This window comes from Neophocaena asiaeorientalis, unplaced genomic scaffold (genome assembly GCF_003031525.2).
Source record: "Neophocaena asiaeorientalis asiaeorientalis breed wild unplaced genomic scaffold, Neophocaena_asiaeorientalis_V1.1 scaffold229, whole genome shotgun sequence".
NCBI classification, from domain to species: domain Eukaryota; kingdom Metazoa; phylum Chordata; class Mammalia; order Artiodactyla; family Phocoenidae; genus Neophocaena; species Neophocaena asiaeorientalis.
In genome coordinates this window covers 3,363,566-3,383,596 of record NW_020174096.1, presented here as the reverse complement: position 1 = coordinate 3,383,596, position 20,031 = coordinate 3,363,566, and the positions used below count along the sequence as shown (strand labels likewise).

The 20,031-nt window shown below is 42.8% G+C and overlaps 1 protein-coding gene across 1 annotated transcript in view; it reads right to left on the bottom strand.

The window, feature by feature from the left end:
* Positions 1-20,031, bottom strand: part of EGFLAM (EGF like, fibronectin type III and laminin G domains) — a 166,180-nt gene that overhangs the window by 63,960 nt on the left and 82,189 nt on the right. The window contains exon 7 of the mRNA XM_024754636.1: positions 19,721-19,887. Coding sequence (XP_024610404.1) covers positions 19,721-19,887 — 167 coding nt within the window. The remainder of the gene's footprint in view (positions 1-19,720; positions 19,888-20,031) is intronic.

Here is a 20,031-nt window from a genome sequence, read left to right as displayed (position 1 = left end):
GTGGGGACTGAGGGAGGGGGACCTGGATAAAGGCAGTCAAAGTGTACAGACTTCCAGTTAAAAGATAAATAAGTACGAGGGATGTGATGGACAACATGATAAATCTAATGAACACTGCTGGATGTCATATATGAAAGCTAGTAAGAGAGTTAAGTCCTGAGTTCTCATCACAAAGAAAATTTTTTCTACTTTTTAAAATTTATATTTTGTGTCTGTATGAGATGATAGATGTTCACTAAACTTATTGCGATAATCTTTTCACGAGGTATGTGAGGCAAATCATTATGCCTCACACCTTAAACTTACACAGTGTTGTATGTCAATTATATCTCAATAAAGCTGGAAGAAAAAAAATACATTGCAATGTCTTGAGTAAACTCACATTCCCAAAGCTTGCATGGCCCCAGAAGACAGCCATATTGTGGACAAGACTGTTGGTGGTACCTAAGCTGGGGAGGTCCCATCATGATGAAAACAACTCCTACTTTGTGAATATTGTCATGGGAGCAGAGCCACTCTTAAATCAGGGAAGGCAGTCTGACTTTGATCCTCAATCTGACCCACAATCCTGCCCAACAATTAATCGAAAACTCCATAAAGAGCCTGTGACAGAAGCAAGCCAGCCTCTCTCTGGGTCATGAGATTGGTTGTGCCCAAGAAACCTTTTCAAAATGAATGAAAACAAGAGTAATCTGTTCTCGTTGTCAGTAGACATTGTGGCATATTGATTAAACCAAGGCACAGAGAGTCGAGGTGGAGCCGGGGTGCCCTGAGAGTTTCCAAGCACTGAAGCCTCACAAACTTTTCTTCATCAGAGAGAAAATCATGAAATGCCAACGCTGAGAATTCACTGAATGGAATTATCCAGTGGAATTGCCATGGGTCGCTTTCTAAGGGAAGAATTTCTGCAGGGTTTTGAAACCTACACCTTGAGAAGATACCACCTAGAATCTGCTGAGCAAGGGAAGAGAAGGAAGTGACAGAGCAGGCAGCCTCCTGGGCACAGTGGGTGTAGCTGGGATCCATCTGCCGGGATGGAGGCCTCATGCTATGAAGTCAAGAGCGGTAAGGGAGAGAGGTTGGCTGGGGCTAGACCATGGAAGATACTGAACGTTGAGCTAAGGAGTGTGGCCTTTATCCTGTAAACAAGGAGGGGCAGGAGAGCAACACGCTAATGAAGGTGGTTTTACATTACCCAACACGGGGTGCAGGGGAGGTTCCACTTTCTCCCTCTGCACGCCTGTATCTTTTGGCCTCCTTCATACCCTTGAAGATCTCCCTCATCACTCAACCCAGAAATCCTTCTGCCCGGATTCTCCTGTTCCTACTCCTCTGTCCCTTTGGAGAAATCCCACTCGATTCTTCCCAGCCATGCCCAGTGTGACCTCACTGTGGAATCTTTGCCAACCCACCTCTCAGTTCCCACACCCACAAAATCAATCGCTCCCCTTCCCCACGTGCAGAAGCACCTCCGTATAGTGCACGCCACGTGTCTGTTCACTGGATTGGATCCTGAACCCTGGAAAACAAGGACTGGCTCAACTCTGACAAGGGCGTGGCAAAAATAACTATTTGTGGAATTAGTGGCTGATCCTTTTGGTGGCTTCTATACAGAATCCACCCTCACTCTATGCCGTTCAGTGCTGATATGTCATTCATATGAAACCATTCAATTTCCTTATATATCTGATTCAGTATTATTCTAGCTGCACATTTTAAACCCATTAGTGGCGAGTAAAAATAACTCACTGGGCCTGACCACAGTTTTCAAAAATGGAACCAAATGGATGAAAATATAAAGCTCTGAATTTAGCATCGGTGAGTATTGTTCGATGAGGCGTCTCCACATACACACATGTATTTCTAGATGTGGTTGTGTGCTCTGGGCTGCAGTACAAATTGTATATTCTTACTGCGTGCTGCAGTCCAAAAAACTTTGAGAAAAAGTCTTCACTTGAGTTGATTTTTTGAATGTCAGTTAATTTTCCAGCCTGATTGCCATTTTATTTTGAGCAAGGCTTAGATTTTCTAATTTTATTTTTGTCTTGTAATAGGATTTCTCAGCCTCGGCACTACTGACATATGGGGCTGATCACTTTTTGGTGTGTGTTGTGACGGTGGGGTTCTGTGCGTTGTAGGCTGTTTAGCAGCATCCTTTCCCCGCAAGACGCCAGGAGCACCTTCCCCCCAGCTGAGACAGCCAAACATGTCTCCAGAGGCTGTCAAGAGCCCTGTAAGGGGCAAAATCACCCTCAGTTGAGAACTATACCCTATGGTGCCCCAAATAATAGCCCATTGCAACAGAAGATCTGGGAACACTGATCCCTACAGATTCTTAATCTCCATCAGGTTTACAACAAGGTCCCTGTAGACCACGGTCTGACTGCACAGAATGCTAACGGTCTAAGCACAGGATTTCCATTGGGGGGTGTGCAGCAGGACCCAGAATGCGTTCAGGGTCAGAAGGTGTTCTTGGAAGCACCAAGAGAAGAGAAGGAATCCCAGCACTTCTGGCTGAAAGACATAAAGCCTTGCAACGGAAGAAGCGTCTCAGGAAACTCACGCGCAATATCTGCACCTGGGACCACGGAGACAACGGTCCCCCTGCTCTAAAAAGGAGCTACAGGCATCCAGAAGATGGGTGAGAAATTAAGCATCAGATGGTAAGAAGTGGCACTGCTCTTACACGGAAGGGCCCAACCACGCAGGCAAGTGGTGTCTCTGCACAGAGAGGAGGGTAGGAAATGCCAGGAACCCTGGACAGAGAGTCCTGTGAATCTAACACTCACGGCAACTAACTGTGACCTAGAACTAGTCATATAATCTGGTGATAGCTCAGCTCCTTATCAGAAAATTGTGGAAGTTTGGCTAGGTCCTTAAACAACCTGCTGGTTCCAAAATTCCATGATTTTGGTTTGGCTCTCTACCTTTTCTTTTCATATGTATTCTCCTTCGAACAATATATTGCCTCTCTATTCATCTCCCTTCCTCTCTGCTGGGGTCCACACACCATAGCCATAGTGATCATGTTCAAAATGTAGATCAGATCAGATCATTCTGCTGCTCGAAACACTTCAAGATCTTTGCAACTAACTTGGAATAAAATCCAAAGTCCTCACCAGAACCTACAAGACTGGACATGATCTGACCCCTGGCCTCTGGCTACCTTTCTGACCTCATTTCCTAACATTCGTCTCACTTACCATATTCCTTACTGTTTTTAGAATATCCCAAGGCTGCTCTCACCCCAGGACCTTTGCACTTGCTGCTCCCCCCCACAAGGAGGGACTCTGCTCAAACCTCTTTCAAAGAGAAGGCTTCCTTGGTAGCCTATTCCAAACAGCAGCTCCTGCATCCTCTATGCCCTCTCACCCCCTCTCTTTTCCTCTTAACACTTAACATTAAAGGTATATTATTTATGTAGGATAATGTAATAAGTATTTATTTTATTATCTACTTATTTACTGAGGCTGATTTTCCCACATATAAGCTCCATGAAGGCAGAGATTGTCTATCTTACTTACTGCTAAGAACCCAGCACCCAGAAACTGCCTGGCATATCATTGGTATTAAATACACATTTTAAAAAATGAATTGGCAGGAATTCCCTGGTGGCGCAGTAGTTAAGAATCCACCTACCAACGTAGGGGACACGGGTTCGAGCCCTGGTCCGGGAAGATCCCACATGCCACGGAGCAACTAAGCCCGTGCACCACAACTACTGAGCCTGAGCTCTAGAGCCTGCGAGCCACAACTACTGAGGCCCCCTGCCACAACTACTGAAGCCCGCGTGCCTAGAGCCCCTGCTCCGCAACAAGAGAAGCCACAGCAATGAGAAGCCCACAGCACGGCAACAAAGAGTAGCCCCCACTCACCTCAACTAGGGAAAGCCCACATGCAGCAACAAAGACCCAAAATTAAAAATAAATAAATAAATACATTTATTTAAAAAAATGAATTGGCAAATGAATGTTTAAACAAGAGAAATAATCACTGTAGACTCAGAAACTAAATTCTTTACTTTCTTGAGCATCACCAAAACATTTTCCAGATTAATGTAAATAATTACCAGTGGTGATGTCTGATGCAAAAAACAATCAAAAATTTGGCCTGACTTAACTTCCAGTCATTTGCAGTTTTTCTTCTCTCTCACTCTTCTGTTTTTCATTGTTTAAATTCTTTCTGAATTTCGCAGCCCTTTATTTCATTTTATTTTAGAGATAAATTTATTGTATCCGTTCTTTTTACCATTAGGGCTCAGCACTGATTAGAAGTAAGATATAAACGTCTCAGATCACTGAAGAGACTTCAGTTTCTGCCTGTGAACTTTTCTTTCCATTGCAAGAACTAAAATCTAAAATTAGCTGCCCTCTCCCATTTTGGTGGGACTAGTTAACCATGGAAGAAGTCAGTCGTCTGAGGCAACATAATGGAACCTCTCCGTTTTGTCCTCATCTCAACCACCACAAGGGACTCCAAACTGATTCTAAAGGGCTCTTCGGGCTCTGAAAGTCTGTGAACTATCGCCATCTGCTGGGTGACGTGTGAACTACCATCACCTGGGGATCAGTCTTCGTCCTTCCTCCCGAGGAGCAGTTGGTCATTCCCTACTGTTTGTGATCCTCAGAATCTGTGGGTCTCTGGAATCCCACCATGACCACGTGATCAAGACTACTGATGGGAGAAACATTTCACTGGGCCAAAGTGGACATACATTTACCTTTTAAAATATGGTAAATGGTACGGTTGGAGTTAGATGGCAACACTAATGACTCTCCATGCAAGCGGGAAGGGGAAGCTGGAACCACCAAAACCTCCAATATGAGACCTAAGCTTCAAAACTAGATAGTTTCATCCTTACGGCAGGTGATTCTTTTTTAAGATTTTGTCTCAAAAGTGTGTATGAACACCACGCTTTAGTATGGATACTATCTATCAAAACATTTAATAATGGTTAGAATAGCAGGAAGAGAGTTGGGCTTCAAATGCCATCCGTAGTGCAACTTGGCTGCACACATTGGTCTGCCCATGGATAAACATTAGGGAGAGACAACTAAAAGTCCTTACCCACCCTCCTTCACAGAGATATCAAAGGGGTAAATACAAACTTGGACAAGCCAAAAGGTAAGTAAGGGAACCATCAAGTGGCCCAGTTTTGTATATAACAGTGAAACAATGTAAAAGCCCATCAATAAAAAATTAATTAAATAAATGGTAGAGATTTACAATGATATATACTGTGGTCACTAAAATTAATGATGTAGATCTATATTAATCTATATTTAAAGATGTATACAGAAAAAGTATATGTTCTATGATCTCACACTGGAGTTTTAAAAATTCTGGATGATTATATACCAAAATGTTAATAGTGGTTATGTTTGGATGCTGAGATTAGAGATAATTTTCATCTTGATTTTTTTTTGTTTTGCATTTTATATGTTGTTCATTTTTTTTTCTAATAATAAGTATGGTTTACTTTTACTATTTAGAGACAACAAAAAAGCTATTTCTGCTTTGGGATTATCGCAGAGGTTTCATTAATCAGTCTCCCTGCTCTTGCCTTTGCCCAGCTACAGTCCTTCTTTCACATACCAGTGAGGAGTGATTTTGTTGAAACCTAAGTAAGGTCTTTTTGCCCCTCTGGTCAAGCCCATCCTGCCTCCCAACTCTCCCAGTCTTCCCATCTCTTTCCGAGAAAAAGCATAGTCCAATGGCCTCCACTGGCCTCCAAGGTCCTAATCAGCCTCCACCGACTGTGACCTCCCTCTCTGACCTCATCTTCTACCTCACATCCCCCTAACCCAGCCACACAGGCAGCCCTGCTCTTCTATGAACAGCCCAGGATGCTCCTGTAACGAGGCCTCAGCATTTACCTGGAGAGCTCTCCCCCCCGCGTGGATGGATAGATGATAGATCTATCGATCCAGGTTTATCACCCTGTCCTTCTTACTCAGATGCCACCTTCTCAGGAGGCTTTCTCTGACTGCCCATCCCCTTCCTTGTTTCGTTATTCTCCATAGCCCTTTCACCACCTGACGCACTATTTACATTTTTAATGTTATCTGTTCACCTCCTGTCTGTCCTGACTAGAACGTAAGGTCTGTGAGGTCAGGGATTCCTTTTGTCTGCTTTGTTCACTGCTGAATCCCCAGCATCTGAAACAGTAGTACCTGGCACATAGTGGGCATGAAATATTTGTTTGAAAGAGAAAACGGAGATATCATAAAATAACTTGAGAAACTGATTCTTTAGAAAATAGGAATTCCACTAACATTAGGAATCAAGTTGAAAACAAAGTGATCACCAGCCTGGGTTCTTGCCCAGGATCTGCCACCAAGTGACCTTGAGAGGGCTGCTGGGGTATTCTGGGCCTCAGTTCCCTCAGGTGTTGAATGTGGAGGTGGTCCTTTCCAGCTCTATGAGTTTACAAACCCTCAGTAAACGAATATTAGCTGTGAGACCTCATTATCTCCTATGTTCAAGGAAATAAGTTGCCAGCTACGAATTGGCACTTGCCATCTGCCTCTAGGAGGATTAAATTATGAACCGCCGCAACCTCTGACCTTCAACACCCCATGAAAGGAGTTCAGGGTGGAGATCGGGAATGCGGCACTCTGTGCTCTGGGAAAAACTGGCAGAAAAGGCCTTCAGTTAGTTACATATTCTCAGGAGAAAATTTGATGAGCCCCATTCTTGCATCTCCTCGTATCTAGAAAAGCACGAAAATCCTTCAAGGTGACATCTGCTCCTCGTGACCAGCAGTAACCTTCATGACGTTAGCAGTAGCCTTCTGCAAAAAGTACGCGCTTGATTGCATGTACTCCCCCTTCACCAGAATCACAGGTATACTGACCTCCCCCGCTTACCTCTTTGGAGCAGTTTCTCAGAGTTATCTGAAATGCTGTCTCCCAGGCTATAGTCCTCACTTTGCCCCGAATAAAACTTAACTCATAACTCTCACGTTGTACATTTTTTTTTTAGTCAACAAAGCTAAATAGGCAAAGATGAACGAGATAAGATCTGTGCTCTCTGAGAGCGAAAGACCAAAAATAATCAATATTTTTGCAATCCACCAAAAGGCACCATCATTTTATTATAGGAGATGATCCTATTACTTCTTATACGAGATTCCTCCCTCTGATCTACCTCTGCCCTGGGCCCTGGGAGGCAGACTTGTCTGGCTTCCCACTGTGTCTGCCCAGCCAGAGGCCCCAGGAGGGGAGTGAAGGAGGGAGGAAAAGAGTCAGAGTGTTTGTTCTCCTACTTCCTCCCCAGGTGGTTGTCACGGGACACGTGTGTGAAGGTCGCAGCACTTGCCCTCCCTGTTTGTCTCCAGACGCTGGTAATTGCCCCCTCTTGGTTTCCTTACACCTACTCAAACTTCTGCAAATAGTCCCTTTGCTAAACTCACTTCAAATTACCAAACTGCATGAGCCCCTGCTCCCCGCTGGGAGCCTGGTGACACCTGAGATCATGAGAAAAGTCACCTTTTCTCCCTTCGTTGCTTCTTACTTGCACAAATCTGTTTCCTATGTGGTTGCATAATCAAACGAGATCCACCAGACTCAGCCAGGGTGCACGGTGTCCCTCGCACACGTCTGTCACTGGGTCAAGCTGATTTCCTAGAGCCCCTTCTCTGTGCCAAACCACGGATGCTGCCCTCCTTCCTCATCAGAGCACCTAAGTGACTCAGGGATCTAGATGCTAAGAAACAATCCCAATGGAGAATTGTGGACGAGCAAGAAGTGCTCCAAAGAGCAGAAAAGATTAACCATGAAATGATGAGTATAAAGGAAGGAAAACAAAACGAATAAGCAAGTAGGAGGAAGCAAAAGGAAAAATAGTTAAGAACATTTGTGTATTACTTCAATATACTAACGTTTAAAAATCCATCGAGATGGAGTGAATAGACAGCATATTCACCGTGTGGCTGCGAAACACTAGCTGACTGATCAAAGAGATGCTACAGTTGAAACTAGAGCACCGTGAGTGCCATTTCTTTAGAAAATTACGTTTTCTTATCATTTGTTTTAGTCTTTCATCCATATCTAGCCAGAGGCGGTAAGATATCGGTGCATCGATGATAAGTAAATGTATGGTAACGTAGGATGTATGAAGGTCTCAGAAGAGCAATTAATAGGTAGCAGGTATTTAAGCAGCAAAGTGAACCATTCCCTTTAGAACCAATAAAGTGGCACAAATGAGTGTTCCTCAGCTTTACAGGCATCGTGGCGTTAGCAAGTCAATGGAGCGGTTACCTTGGAGGGCACCTGAGTGTAAAATCACACTTGAAATTATGTATATGCACAAACTGCACATTTAAAACGCAGACTTGTCTAGGCGAGGAGTGAAACAAATGATTTCTTCCTCTTCCTGTGCGCTTTTTCATCTTACATTCTAAAGATTTACAAATCCACGAAGCTCGCCAATTTAGAGGCCCATCCCAAGCCCCTGGAGTAACACCAAGCAATGCCTCTTCTCTCTCCTCTCTCTCTCTGTTAACAGCAGTACAAACCCGTCTGATAGAGGTAGGCTGCAGGCTCTCCAGGGCTCTTATTTATTTCAGAACATTCATGTGAAAATTAAATGGCAGGGATTTCTATTAAGGGGACAATTTCCTTAGTATGCACTAATTGATTCCTTCCAATTTTGACAAAATTACTACCAAAGACAGGATTTCCCAGACTTCCTGGAGAATCTCCTAAAATTTGGGAGATAAGCCCCAGCAATGTACTACAGAGGTCAACAAACTACATCTCACAGGCCAAATCTGGAAGACCACCTGTCTTTGTACTGGTGAAATATATTTATTTCTAGGCCCAAGATGAAGCCACTTCTGCCAGGGTTGCCACACCAGTAAACCAAAACTTTCATGTCCCTGAAAATGTTCCACTCAACCAAAAATACAGCCTACAGGCACACCTCGCTTTGTTTGTGCTTCACTTTATTGCATTTTGCAGACATTGCGTTTTTTACAAATTGAAGGTTTGTGGCAACCCTGCACCGAGCAAGTCTGTTGCCACCATTTTTCCAACAGCATTTTCTCACTTCGTATCTCTGTGTCACATTTTGACATATCTTGCAATCTTTTAAAGTTTTTCATTATTATTATACTTGTTATGGTGATCAGTGGTCTTTGATGTTACTATTGTAATGGGGGGGGGGTGGTCACGAATTGTGCCCATATAAGACGGTGAACTTAATCGATAGATGTGTGTGTTCTGACTGCTCCATTGACCAGCTGTTCCCCCATCTCTCTCCTTTCCCTCAGCCTCCCTATTTCCTGAGATACAACAGTGAAATTAGGCCAATTAATAAACCTATAATAGTCTCTAAGTGCTCAAGTGAAAGGAAGAGTCACACGTCTCTCGCTTTAAATCAAAAGCTAGAAATGATTGAGCTTAGTGAGAAAGCCACGGCTAAAGCTGAGATAAGCCCAAAGCCAGGCCTCTTGTGCCAAACGAGCAGCCAAGTTGTGAATCAAAAGAAAAGTTCTTGAAGGAAATTAAAAGTGCTACTCCAATGAACACACAAATGATAAAGCAAAACAGTGTTATTGCTGATGTGGAGAAAGTTTTAGTGGTCTGGAGAGAAGATCAAACCAGCCACAACATTCCCTTAGGTCAAAGCCGAATCCAGAACAAGGCTGAGAGGTAAGGAAGCTGCGTAAGAAAAATCTGAAGATAGCAGAGGTTGGTTCATGAGGTTTACAGAAAGAAGCTGTCTCCATAACATCAAAGTGCAAAGTGAAGCAGCAAGTGTTGATATAGAAGCTGCAGCAGGTTATTCAGAAGATCTAGCTCAGGTCATTAATGAAAGTGACTACCCTAAACAACAGATACTCAATGTAGATGAAACAGCCTTATATGGAAGACGATGCCATCTAGGAGCTTCATAGCTAGAGAAGAGAAGTCAATGCCTGGCTTCAAAGTTTCAAAGGGCAGGCTGACTCTCTTTTTAGGGGTTAATGCAGCTGGTGACTTGAAGTTGAAGCCAATGCTCATTTATCATTCTGAAAATCCTAGGGCCCTTACGAATTGCGCTGATTCAACTCTGCCTGTGCTCTATAAATGGAACAACAAAGCCCAGATGACAGCACATCTGCTGACAACATGGTTTACTAAATATTTTAAGCCCACTGTTGAGACTTACTGCTCAGAAGAAAAAAAAAAAAAAGATTCCTTTCAAAATATTACTGCTCACTGACAATGCACCTGGTCACCCAAGAGCTCTGATGGAGATGGACAAGATTAATGTTGTTTCCAGAACAGCGTGAACTGGACTGGGGGGTTGGGGATAAGTGGGGGGGTCTGTCCAGTCAGGTTTGTACATGATTTTAAGCAGTTCTCATCTCATCCTAAGGAACACAGGAAGCCATTTACAAGCTCAAAGTCATGGGATGACAAAATATTAGAAAAGACACATTATGGGCACATCTGTGAACACAAACAAGCACAAACCCTGAACTGGAGAGCTGCTGCCAGTGTATAGAGTGGTGGGCAACTTACACAACACAGTGGCACCTCCCTCCCTATTTATTTCATTCCTAACAATCAATAAATTTCATTGCCTGTTTATAAAAAAAAACAAGATTAATGTTGTTTCATGCCCGCTAACATAGCATTCATTCTGCAGCCTATGGATTAAAAAGTCATTTTGACTTGTTTTATTATTTAAGAAATACATATTGTGAGGCTCTACCTGCCATAGACAGTGATTTCTCTGATGGATCTGGGCAAAGTAAATTGAAAACCTTCTAGAAAAGATTCACTATCCTAGATGTCATTAAGAACATTCATGATTCATGGGAAGAGGTCAAACTATCCACATTCACAGGAGTTTGGAAGAAGTTGATTCCAACCCTCATGGATGATTTTGAGGGGTTCAAGACTTCAGTGGAGGAAGTAAATGCAGAAGTGGTAAAATTAGCAAGAGAACTAGAATTAGATGTAGAGCCTGAAGATGTGACTAAATTACTGCAGTCTCATGATAAAACTTTAACTGATGAGGAGTTGCTTCTTATGGATGAACAAAGAAAGTGATTTCTTGAGATGGAATCTATTCCTGATGAAGATGCTGTGAAAATTGTTGAAATGACAACAAAGAATCAGCAGATGAATGGATAAAGAAGATGTGGCACATATATACAATGGAATATTACTCAGCCATAAAAAGAAACAAAATTGAGTTATTTGTAGTGAAGTGGATGGACCCAGAGTGTGTCATGCAGAGTGAAGTACGTCAGAAAGAGAAAAACAAATACCATATGCTGACACATATATATGGAATCTAAAAAAAAAGGTTCTGAAGAACCTAGGGGCAGGACAGGAATAAAGATGCAGATGTAGAGAATGAACTTGAGGACACAGGGAGGGGGAAGGATAAGCTGGGACAAAGTGAGAGAGTGACATGGACATATATACACTACCAAATGTAAAACAGATAGCTAGTGGGAAGCAGCTGCATAGCACAGGGAGATCAGCTCAGTGCTTTGTGACCACCTAGGGGGTGGGATAGGGAGGGTGGGAGGGCAAGAGGGAGGAGATATGGGGATATATGGATATGTATAGCTGATTCACTTTGTTATACAGCAGAAACTAGCACACCACTGTAAAGCAATTATACTCCAATAAAGATGTTTAAAATTTTTTAAATATTACATAAACTTAGCTGATTAAGTAGCAGCAGGATTTGAGAGGACTGACTCCAATTTTGAAAGAAGTTCTGCTGTGGGTAAAATGCCATCATATAGCTTTGCATGCTACAGAGAAATCGACCGTGAAAAGAAGTCAATCAATGCTGCAAACTTCACTGTGTCTTATGTTAAGACATTGCCTCAGCCACCACCAGCCTGATCAGTCAGCAGCCATCGACACGGAGGCAAGACCCTTCACCAGCAAAAAGATTACAACCCACTGCAGGCTCAAACTGATGACTAGCATTTTTTAACAGTAAAGTATTTTTTAATTAAGGTACTTAAATTGTTTTTTTTAGAGATAATGCCTTTGCATACTTAATAGATTACAATATTGTGTAAACATAACTTTTATATGCACTGGGAAACCAAAAGATTCCTGTGACTCGAGTTAGCATGACTACTTGCTTTATCATGATGGTCTGGAACCCAATCAGCAATGTCTCGAGATCTGCCTGTATCCAGTCAGCCAGTCTCCGAATGCCAAGGCAACTCTGAGCTCTGCACTCATGTCCTTCTTCTCTCTTCATTTTCTGCTTTTTTCTTCCTTGTTCCTCATTCTTTATCCTATAAAAGCTTCCTGCCTCCTGCCTCATTTTGTAGTCCTCTGGTCCTTTGAGAATGGACACTGCTTACTTCGTGAAATGTTTAAGTTTGTTTGTATTACCTAAATTGTCTTCTCTAATCATTTTTAACAGTATACAACTTAAGAAGGGTTTTTATATTCTTAAATAGCTGAAAAAGGTTAAAAAGGGAATAATCCTTTGCGACACGTAGAAATTATATGAAATTCAACTTTTTGTGTCCATTGATAAAGTTTTATTGGAACACAGTCACACACATTATTTATTGTCTATGGCTGCTTTCATGCTACAACAGCAAAGGTGAAACGAAAGTCCAGAAATATTTACTATCTTGCACTTTGCAGAAAAAGCTGCTGACCCTGTCTAAGTAAAAGTCTAGTTTTTGGAAGGTTAAAATCAAACAAATGAAAACTAGAGGTACAGTACTATAACTCTGTGGGGTTTTGTTTTTCTCCTTGCCTGAATCCAGGATGTGCTTGAGCGGTGAGAGACGTGAAATTATATTGTTAGTGTAGTTCATTGTGCCTAGCAGTTTTAATTCTCTGATGTCTTCTAAATCTGCAGTCTTTTAAAACTAACTAACCAACCAACCAAAAGCCATCCTAATGATTCTACTTGACTTAACTCACGTGGTCTCTTCTATTCTTCCACTTCTGTCAGGAAAGTTTTCGCTCCTGACCCTTGGTTCCTAAAATCTAACATTTAATGACTTCAAGTCCCAAGAGCACAGCTCAGGGCACAGAGTCATAAAGAAAAAGCAATAGACCAGCTGGTGGTCACCCAGGTCAATTATACCATCCTTCAGTAATTATGTGAGGAAACAAGTATCAACCTGTCCTTCATCTTGAAAAGTGGACTGACATCATAATCTCTGTTTCACATGTATTTTCCTCAGAATAATCCTGAGAAGTAGAAAATATCACCTGCCTCAGACATTACTGTGCCCATTTTAGAGATGAGGACACTGAGGCCCACGGAGATTAAGTGACTTTCCAAGAAGGTCTCACAACAAGGTTATTACCTGTTGTGTCTGTCCAAGAAGACAGTTCTCCAGGCGCAGCCATGGCTGCCAGATTCTGCCCTGTCCAAAGGTACTGTGGTTGGGGGCAGTAAGAAGGCTTCAAGGGTTGCCGAGGACTTTCCATAGACATTGACCAAAGAAGGCAGCAGGTTGTATGGAAGCTGCAGGAGGGTGATGATAAGTCACGGGGATTTTGGAAGAAGCTACTTCCAGTCCCTTCCCGAATGTTCCTCCCACCCCTAGGGATGCCACTGCCTTCTGCCCCCACTTGCTTCCCCTCTGCTCACAGCTGCAGGCAGTTCAGGGCACTGCCACCAAATAGGGGCCCTTCCTAGTGATTGGGGATAAAGGAAGTCTATTTTGTGGCTACATATATGAGAAATCAGGAGACCCAGCACGCCAAGCTGGTCTCTGGAGAGGCAGGCAATTTAAAACCAGGGTCCAAATTTCAGAGCAAAACTAGGTCAGATTCACACATGGACACTTGTATGACAAAAGGACATAAACAGATACACACCCAACAACAGCTGAACAGAGCAATGTCTGAGTAAACAGGACCGCAGAGACAAGAAAAGGGGGATGGGGTAGTGGGGGAGGCAAAGAACATCATGGAATCAGGTTTATTGTAGAAATTTGATTGATTGGGGTCAAGGAGGGTTGTCTCAGCTCAGCAGAAGAAGAAGTTTCTGAAACTGTTGAAGAAAATGGATTGTGGGGAGAAGAGTATGTCAAAGACCAAACCCCAACCAAACACCTCTCACACCTCCCTACACAATCTCTAAGGATCTGAGACCATAATTAGACTCATGAGGACCAGAGGGAAAATGTACTCTAACTTAGCATGGAAATGTTAAAGTTTATTCTAATGATCAAGAAAGAACACAGGAGTACATTTACCATTGCAACAAAAAGAAGAAAATACCTAGGAATAAACCTACCTAGGGAGACAAAAGACCTGTATGCAGAAAACTATAAGCCACTGATGAAAGAAATTAAAGATGATACAAACAGAAGGAGGGATATACCATGTTCTTGGATTGGAAGAATCAATATTGTGAAACTGACTATACTACCCAAAGCAATCTACAGATTCAATGTAATCCCTATCAAATTAACAGTGGCATTTTTTTTAACAGAACTAGAACAAAAAATCTTAAATGAGACACAGATATAGAGAACAAACCTATGGACACCAAGGGGGAAAGCGGCTGTGGGTGGTGGTGGTGGTGTGATGAATTGGGCAATTGGGATTGACATGTATACACTGATGTGTATAAAATTGATGACTAATAAGGACCTGCTGTATAAAAAAAAATAAAATTCAAAAAGAAATAAGGGTTTCAAAAATTTACTGCTAATAGGAAAATGGAAAATATCAGTGTAATAATATCCTTAACCAGCTTCCTAAATCTTCAGATCCATCATCTTTTCAATTATAAAAATGATCATAATTCATAATGGAAAAATTTTTAAAAAAAGAACACAGTGGTAAAATAAGGGCTTGATTCGAAAGAGTTGGGAAATGTCTTTCCCTTCCTCAACCTCCTTATTAGCAAATGGAACTCTATTGATCACTGAAATCTCTCTCAAAGGCCTCTTTTCCATCCTTACTGCCTTGAACTTAAACTCCCTGTGTTTGCTTTCTCCTTCCCTCCCTCCCTCCTTTCCTTCCTTCCTTCCTTCCTTCCTTCCTTCCTTCCTTCCTTCCTTCCTTCCTTCCTTCCTTCCTTCTTTCCTCCCTCTTTCACTCTAATTTGTTCTTACTTGTGTCTCATTGCAATTCTGGGAGCTCGGCTTTGCCTATAAACCTTGCCAATGGGCAAACCTAATTTTGGCCTGGTGGGTCTCTAGACCAACCTTCTCCTCACATCTTCTCTTCAAATTTCCCAGACAGTAGCAGTAGAAAGTTATCCAGCCACCAAAGTAGTCACAGGTTCTTGGCTTGTGAAGTCGCATTCAGTCATTCATGTACTCAATCAATATTTTATTGAGAGCCTACTTTGTACAGGGTGTTAGGAACACAACCTTGAATGAGTCGATCCAACTCCAGTATCGAGCTTATACTGAAGGGGGGAGACAGATAAGTAAAGAGTTTCAGGCAGTGAAAGGGCCATAGCAAAGCTGGGAATGGGCTGAGGAGACACTGTGTGAAGTTTAGGGGAGCCTGTCTGGGGAAGTGACATCTGAGCTATGATATAAAAGAAGAAAGGGAGGGAGGTCATAGGGACATAGAAAGATTGGGGAGAGAGAGTTCCAAGTAGAGGAAACAGCAGGTACAAAAGCCCTCAGGCAGAAAGGAGCAAAATGACTTTTGCTGGGAACAAAAGAACACCTTCTACTGGGGACTTCCCGGAGGATACCGATTTCACTTCAGTGAAAAACTTACTGGTTCTTTCTCTGCTTATATCATGAGGCTAGAACACGAGAAATTAAATGCTTTAGGGTGTAGGACCAAGTTCCATACCCAGGGAAGGTTATATAATCCTAGAGTGGGTTACACATATGAGTGATTTTTCATTTCATTTGTTTTTGGGAAAAAGAAAGAAAACACATGACTTCTGCCATTTCTATTATTTACAATTCATATCCCTTATTACTTGTTCCATCCTTCTTGATCAAGATAAGCTTGGATCCCAGAGGATAAGTGACCACCAGACGGGGTGAATACGTGTCTTACTACAAAGCCACATACGTGCCCCTGTGTTCATGAGGCTCCACCAGTCCCGTTCTGATTGGCTAATTTATAAGATCAACCAAGGGAAAATAGAATGCCATGGAATAATAGGCAAATTATAATGTTGTTGGCATTTCTTTCTGGAAGAAAAAAAGTAGAGTAGAATGGGGTAAAGAATGAGGAATCGTGATCTTTGTCTTTCTTGTATTTCCTTAGAGGAAGAGAAGAGGTGCTGACGTGTGGAAAATCTCTGCTGAGAGGATGGGAGTCAATACAGGGTAGCGTCTTTATTAGTCAAGGTCTGAAATGATCTAGTTCTCAGCAGAGGATCTGGACACTAAAACATCTTAATTTTTCCTTCCCTTTCTACCTGTAAGGTTATGGAGCTGAGCTAAGATGTGGACATTGAACACACCTCACAATTCCCCGGCGAAGCCATCAAAACCCTCTTCCTCACTCAGGCTGAGCACCAATGAAGGAAAACGCTGGGCCCTGGCTTTCAGTAACTACAGACACAGAGCACCCGAGGTCTGCTAACAGGGTCGGGCGCAAATAGGTCCAGGGGAAGTCAATGCTCTGTGAGTAACTAGAGGTGATGTCTTATATTTTTTATGAAAGGAGGTGGATGCAAGTCTAAAATAGGTGACAGAGGAGCTCAGCGAGTGGCAGTGTCTGGGGTGCGATCCAAGGGTTCCCATCGAGCCCGCTGCACCTTGTAAGTGCACTTGACAACTGTCCTGAGGTTCACGGTTCAGGAAGCATCAACCCACAAAACATCCATGAAGGAAGGACCCGGAGGTTGGGAGGAGTAAGAATTATGAGAAAGGGGGAGCCCAACATGTAGAAATACTCATCTCACAAATTCCTTCAGGAAGTGTTCAAAATATTTAACAACTTCTTGGCTTGGGTCTAACCAATCACAAGGGCTACCAGCTGTAAACTACCAGGGCTATACTGATGCTTGCTGGTAGCATTTCAGACCTGTAAGTATGTTTTACTCACCTTCTGGTATGTGCAATACGCCTTACAGGTTTTAAAAGAAAAAATATTCTTAAAATTCTTGTTCTGTGCTGTCAGAACTTCCTTGGTCCATAGATTCTACAAGGACTGTCCCCTGTACTTTATTTAACTGCGAACGTTACCTTTCTCATGCCATTTCGCACTAGAAGAAGAACATTCTTTAATTTGAACCTCACTCAGGGAAGTGGTTTAGCAGTCAGCCAAACCCAAGTTCAAATCCTGCCTTTACAATGATTATTCTTGGGAAAATATGTAATCTTTCAAAGACTCAATTTTTAAAAATCTATTTTTTTAAAAAAAGGATACTATGAAAAAGGGATACTATTCCTCTGGTACAGGGTTTTTATAAGGATTAATATGGGGTTTCCCAGGTAAGTGCTTGAGATGCGGCCGGCTCATAGGAGCCTTTCCCAACAGTAGCTCTGATGTTCAGAATTTATTATAATTCCAATAAGGGCTATTTGGTAATCAGGCATTTTTATATACGGAAAAGTGGGTTTTGGAGGTAAAATAATAGTCTAGACAAAGAGCAGAATAAGAAGTATGAATTTGCCAGAATACAGGTTTTTCTAAAACATTAGAAATGATCATGACCAAAAAAGTCACAATTGAAATACCAATGACAGCACATTCTTATGTATTCATAAAACAGGCTATCTAATAAATTCTATTTCTGTTACCCTGATTTGAGTCACCATATATATATAAACAGTTAAATTTGACTTATTGAGGAATATTTCATAATTGAGAGTTTTCACTGAATCAGCCACATCCCCTGCACACAATTACTTTGAAAGGATAAATTTTACTTCACAAAGGAGGCAACTGTAACAACATGTTACATATCTGTAAAGCACTTCCACATACCTTATCCCACTTAATTCACAGAGCTGGCATCTACCAAAGAGGAAATAATTATCAGAAACTCCAAGACCAGACTAGTGTTTCAGTTTAAAAAGAAAAAGTTCAAGAGATGCCCCTCCACGCCCCCTCCCCTGACTCCAGTCTCCACATCTACGTCCAGGGCCGGCTGAGGTGTTAGAGCTCATCCTTTTTGCACTTTGTTGCCTCTGTGGAGAAGGAGATACTAGGGGATAGAAGGAAAGAAGTGAACATGGGGCAGCTCACAAAATGGGAGCGGAGGAGTTCAGTGCTGGGGAAGGGTGGGTAGGCACACAGCACACAGTGCCTGCTCGGTTTATAATACAAAAAGACAAACTACGTGTTTCAAAACACAGTCAGATCCTGAGGCCTGCCTCAGCTACTGTTGCCCCATTTTTTGGCCATGCATCACAAAGCTTAACCAAAGATTACAGAGTAGATCTCATCCAGCAAGAGTGGAAGGTGGCCCTCCTTTGATCTGAAATAAAATTGTTAACATTTCTTCTAGAAAGAAGGAGCTTCATCCCTTGCCGCATGAATGGGGAGTTGTAGCTTCTAAATTCTAAGGAAGAGCAGTGAAACAATTGTTGGGTGATGGTAGTTACTGCGTATGTAGGGGTGTGTGTGTGTGTGTGTGTGTGTGTGTGTGTGTGTGTGTGTGTGTGTGTGTGTGTGTAGGGTGTGGACCCACTACATCCCCATATTCCGCAACAATTCAATTTGAAGGATGGAGTCCTAACATTCAAGGTTAGGGTAAGGGCTGGTTTTAGAAGAGCCAAAATTCCTAGGACTTAGGGAACTTGGTGAATCTCCACCCCTGGAAACAGCAGGTGGGCAGGGAAGTCAGCTGTAGGGCTGCTGTGAAGCAGAGGGGAGGAGTTTAGAAGGATCAGCTAACCAATGAACGCAGGGCTCTGTCCTGGCCAAGGCAAGCCTCTGGCAGTGCTAAGTAGGCTTCTTTTCTGAGAGCTCCTTTCCTGGCTGAAGAGACCCAGGGATGGTAGTGGGGCTCTTCAGGCACAAGAATCTGGAGGAATTTACCGGCAAAATTGAAAAGATTACAGTTTTCAAACAAAAGAAGTGTCAACAGTTCAGTTCTGAGACCTCCCCACGACACTGGGTTCTAGGTTTGTGTACATGTACCTCCCGCTTCCAAAAGACAAAGCTTTCTAAGCCAGATTGGCAAGGTGGAGCAAGCAGTCGAAATATAGTTCTTGAATCGTGTGGGAGCTTCTTAAACCCCAGACCACAATCGGAATCTGACTTTTCACAAAATTCCAGATGGTTTGATGAACTGGCCCAAGCTTCCCCAAGGCCCCCAGAGAGGCACTATGACAGAGCCTATGCTACAGACCCCCAGCTACACATCGGCGAGCTAGCACCTTGGATTCTCCTTCACCATCCTTCAGAGGGGCTGATTTTACTTGATCGTCCTTGATTTGCCGGTGAAGAATAACCCTGAAGGGTCTGGGAGCAGCATTTTTTCTCCTATGATTCTAAACTGAACCCATTTTGTCCAAAAGATGGAAAGGGGCAGGAGCTGCACATCTTGGTATGTGATCTGTTTTGTACCCATGAAAGAAAACTGACCTCAAACTCCCTAAGGATAATGCAAAAATAAGCCTTCTGCTGACCTCCTGTACAAAGAAGCAGCCTGGCCCTGTGGAGGGCCTCTAACTTCCAAAGACCTGGGAAAACCACAGCAGGAAAGGCTGAGGACACCCCCTTCCAGACTGCCCTTTTGCGGGGCGCTAAGCAACCTCCGTCAAGTGGGTCCTCAGGAGGCAATCCCAGCAACGCAGCTACGTCTGTCTGTCCTTCAGAAGGACCGCAGTACTCACGGGCGGTTCGGATGGTGTCACTGGGCTGACTACGGGGGCTGAGACCGTGGGGGTTCACGGCCCTCACGGCAAACTGGTAGCTGGTGTCCGGATCGAGGCCCTTGATGACCATGGAATCCATCTGGAGCTGCTCTTGGATTAAGGTCCAACTCTTGTCAAAATCTGGCCTTTGTTGATTAAAAAACAAAACAGAATGAGAAGCAGTAGTTCAGTTACAGCAGAGGGAAGGAAAGCTTGCTGGCTATGTAAACTAACAGCGTTTGAATTCTGCAAGCAAGACTTATCAAAATGAGTGAACATTTCCCATCTAA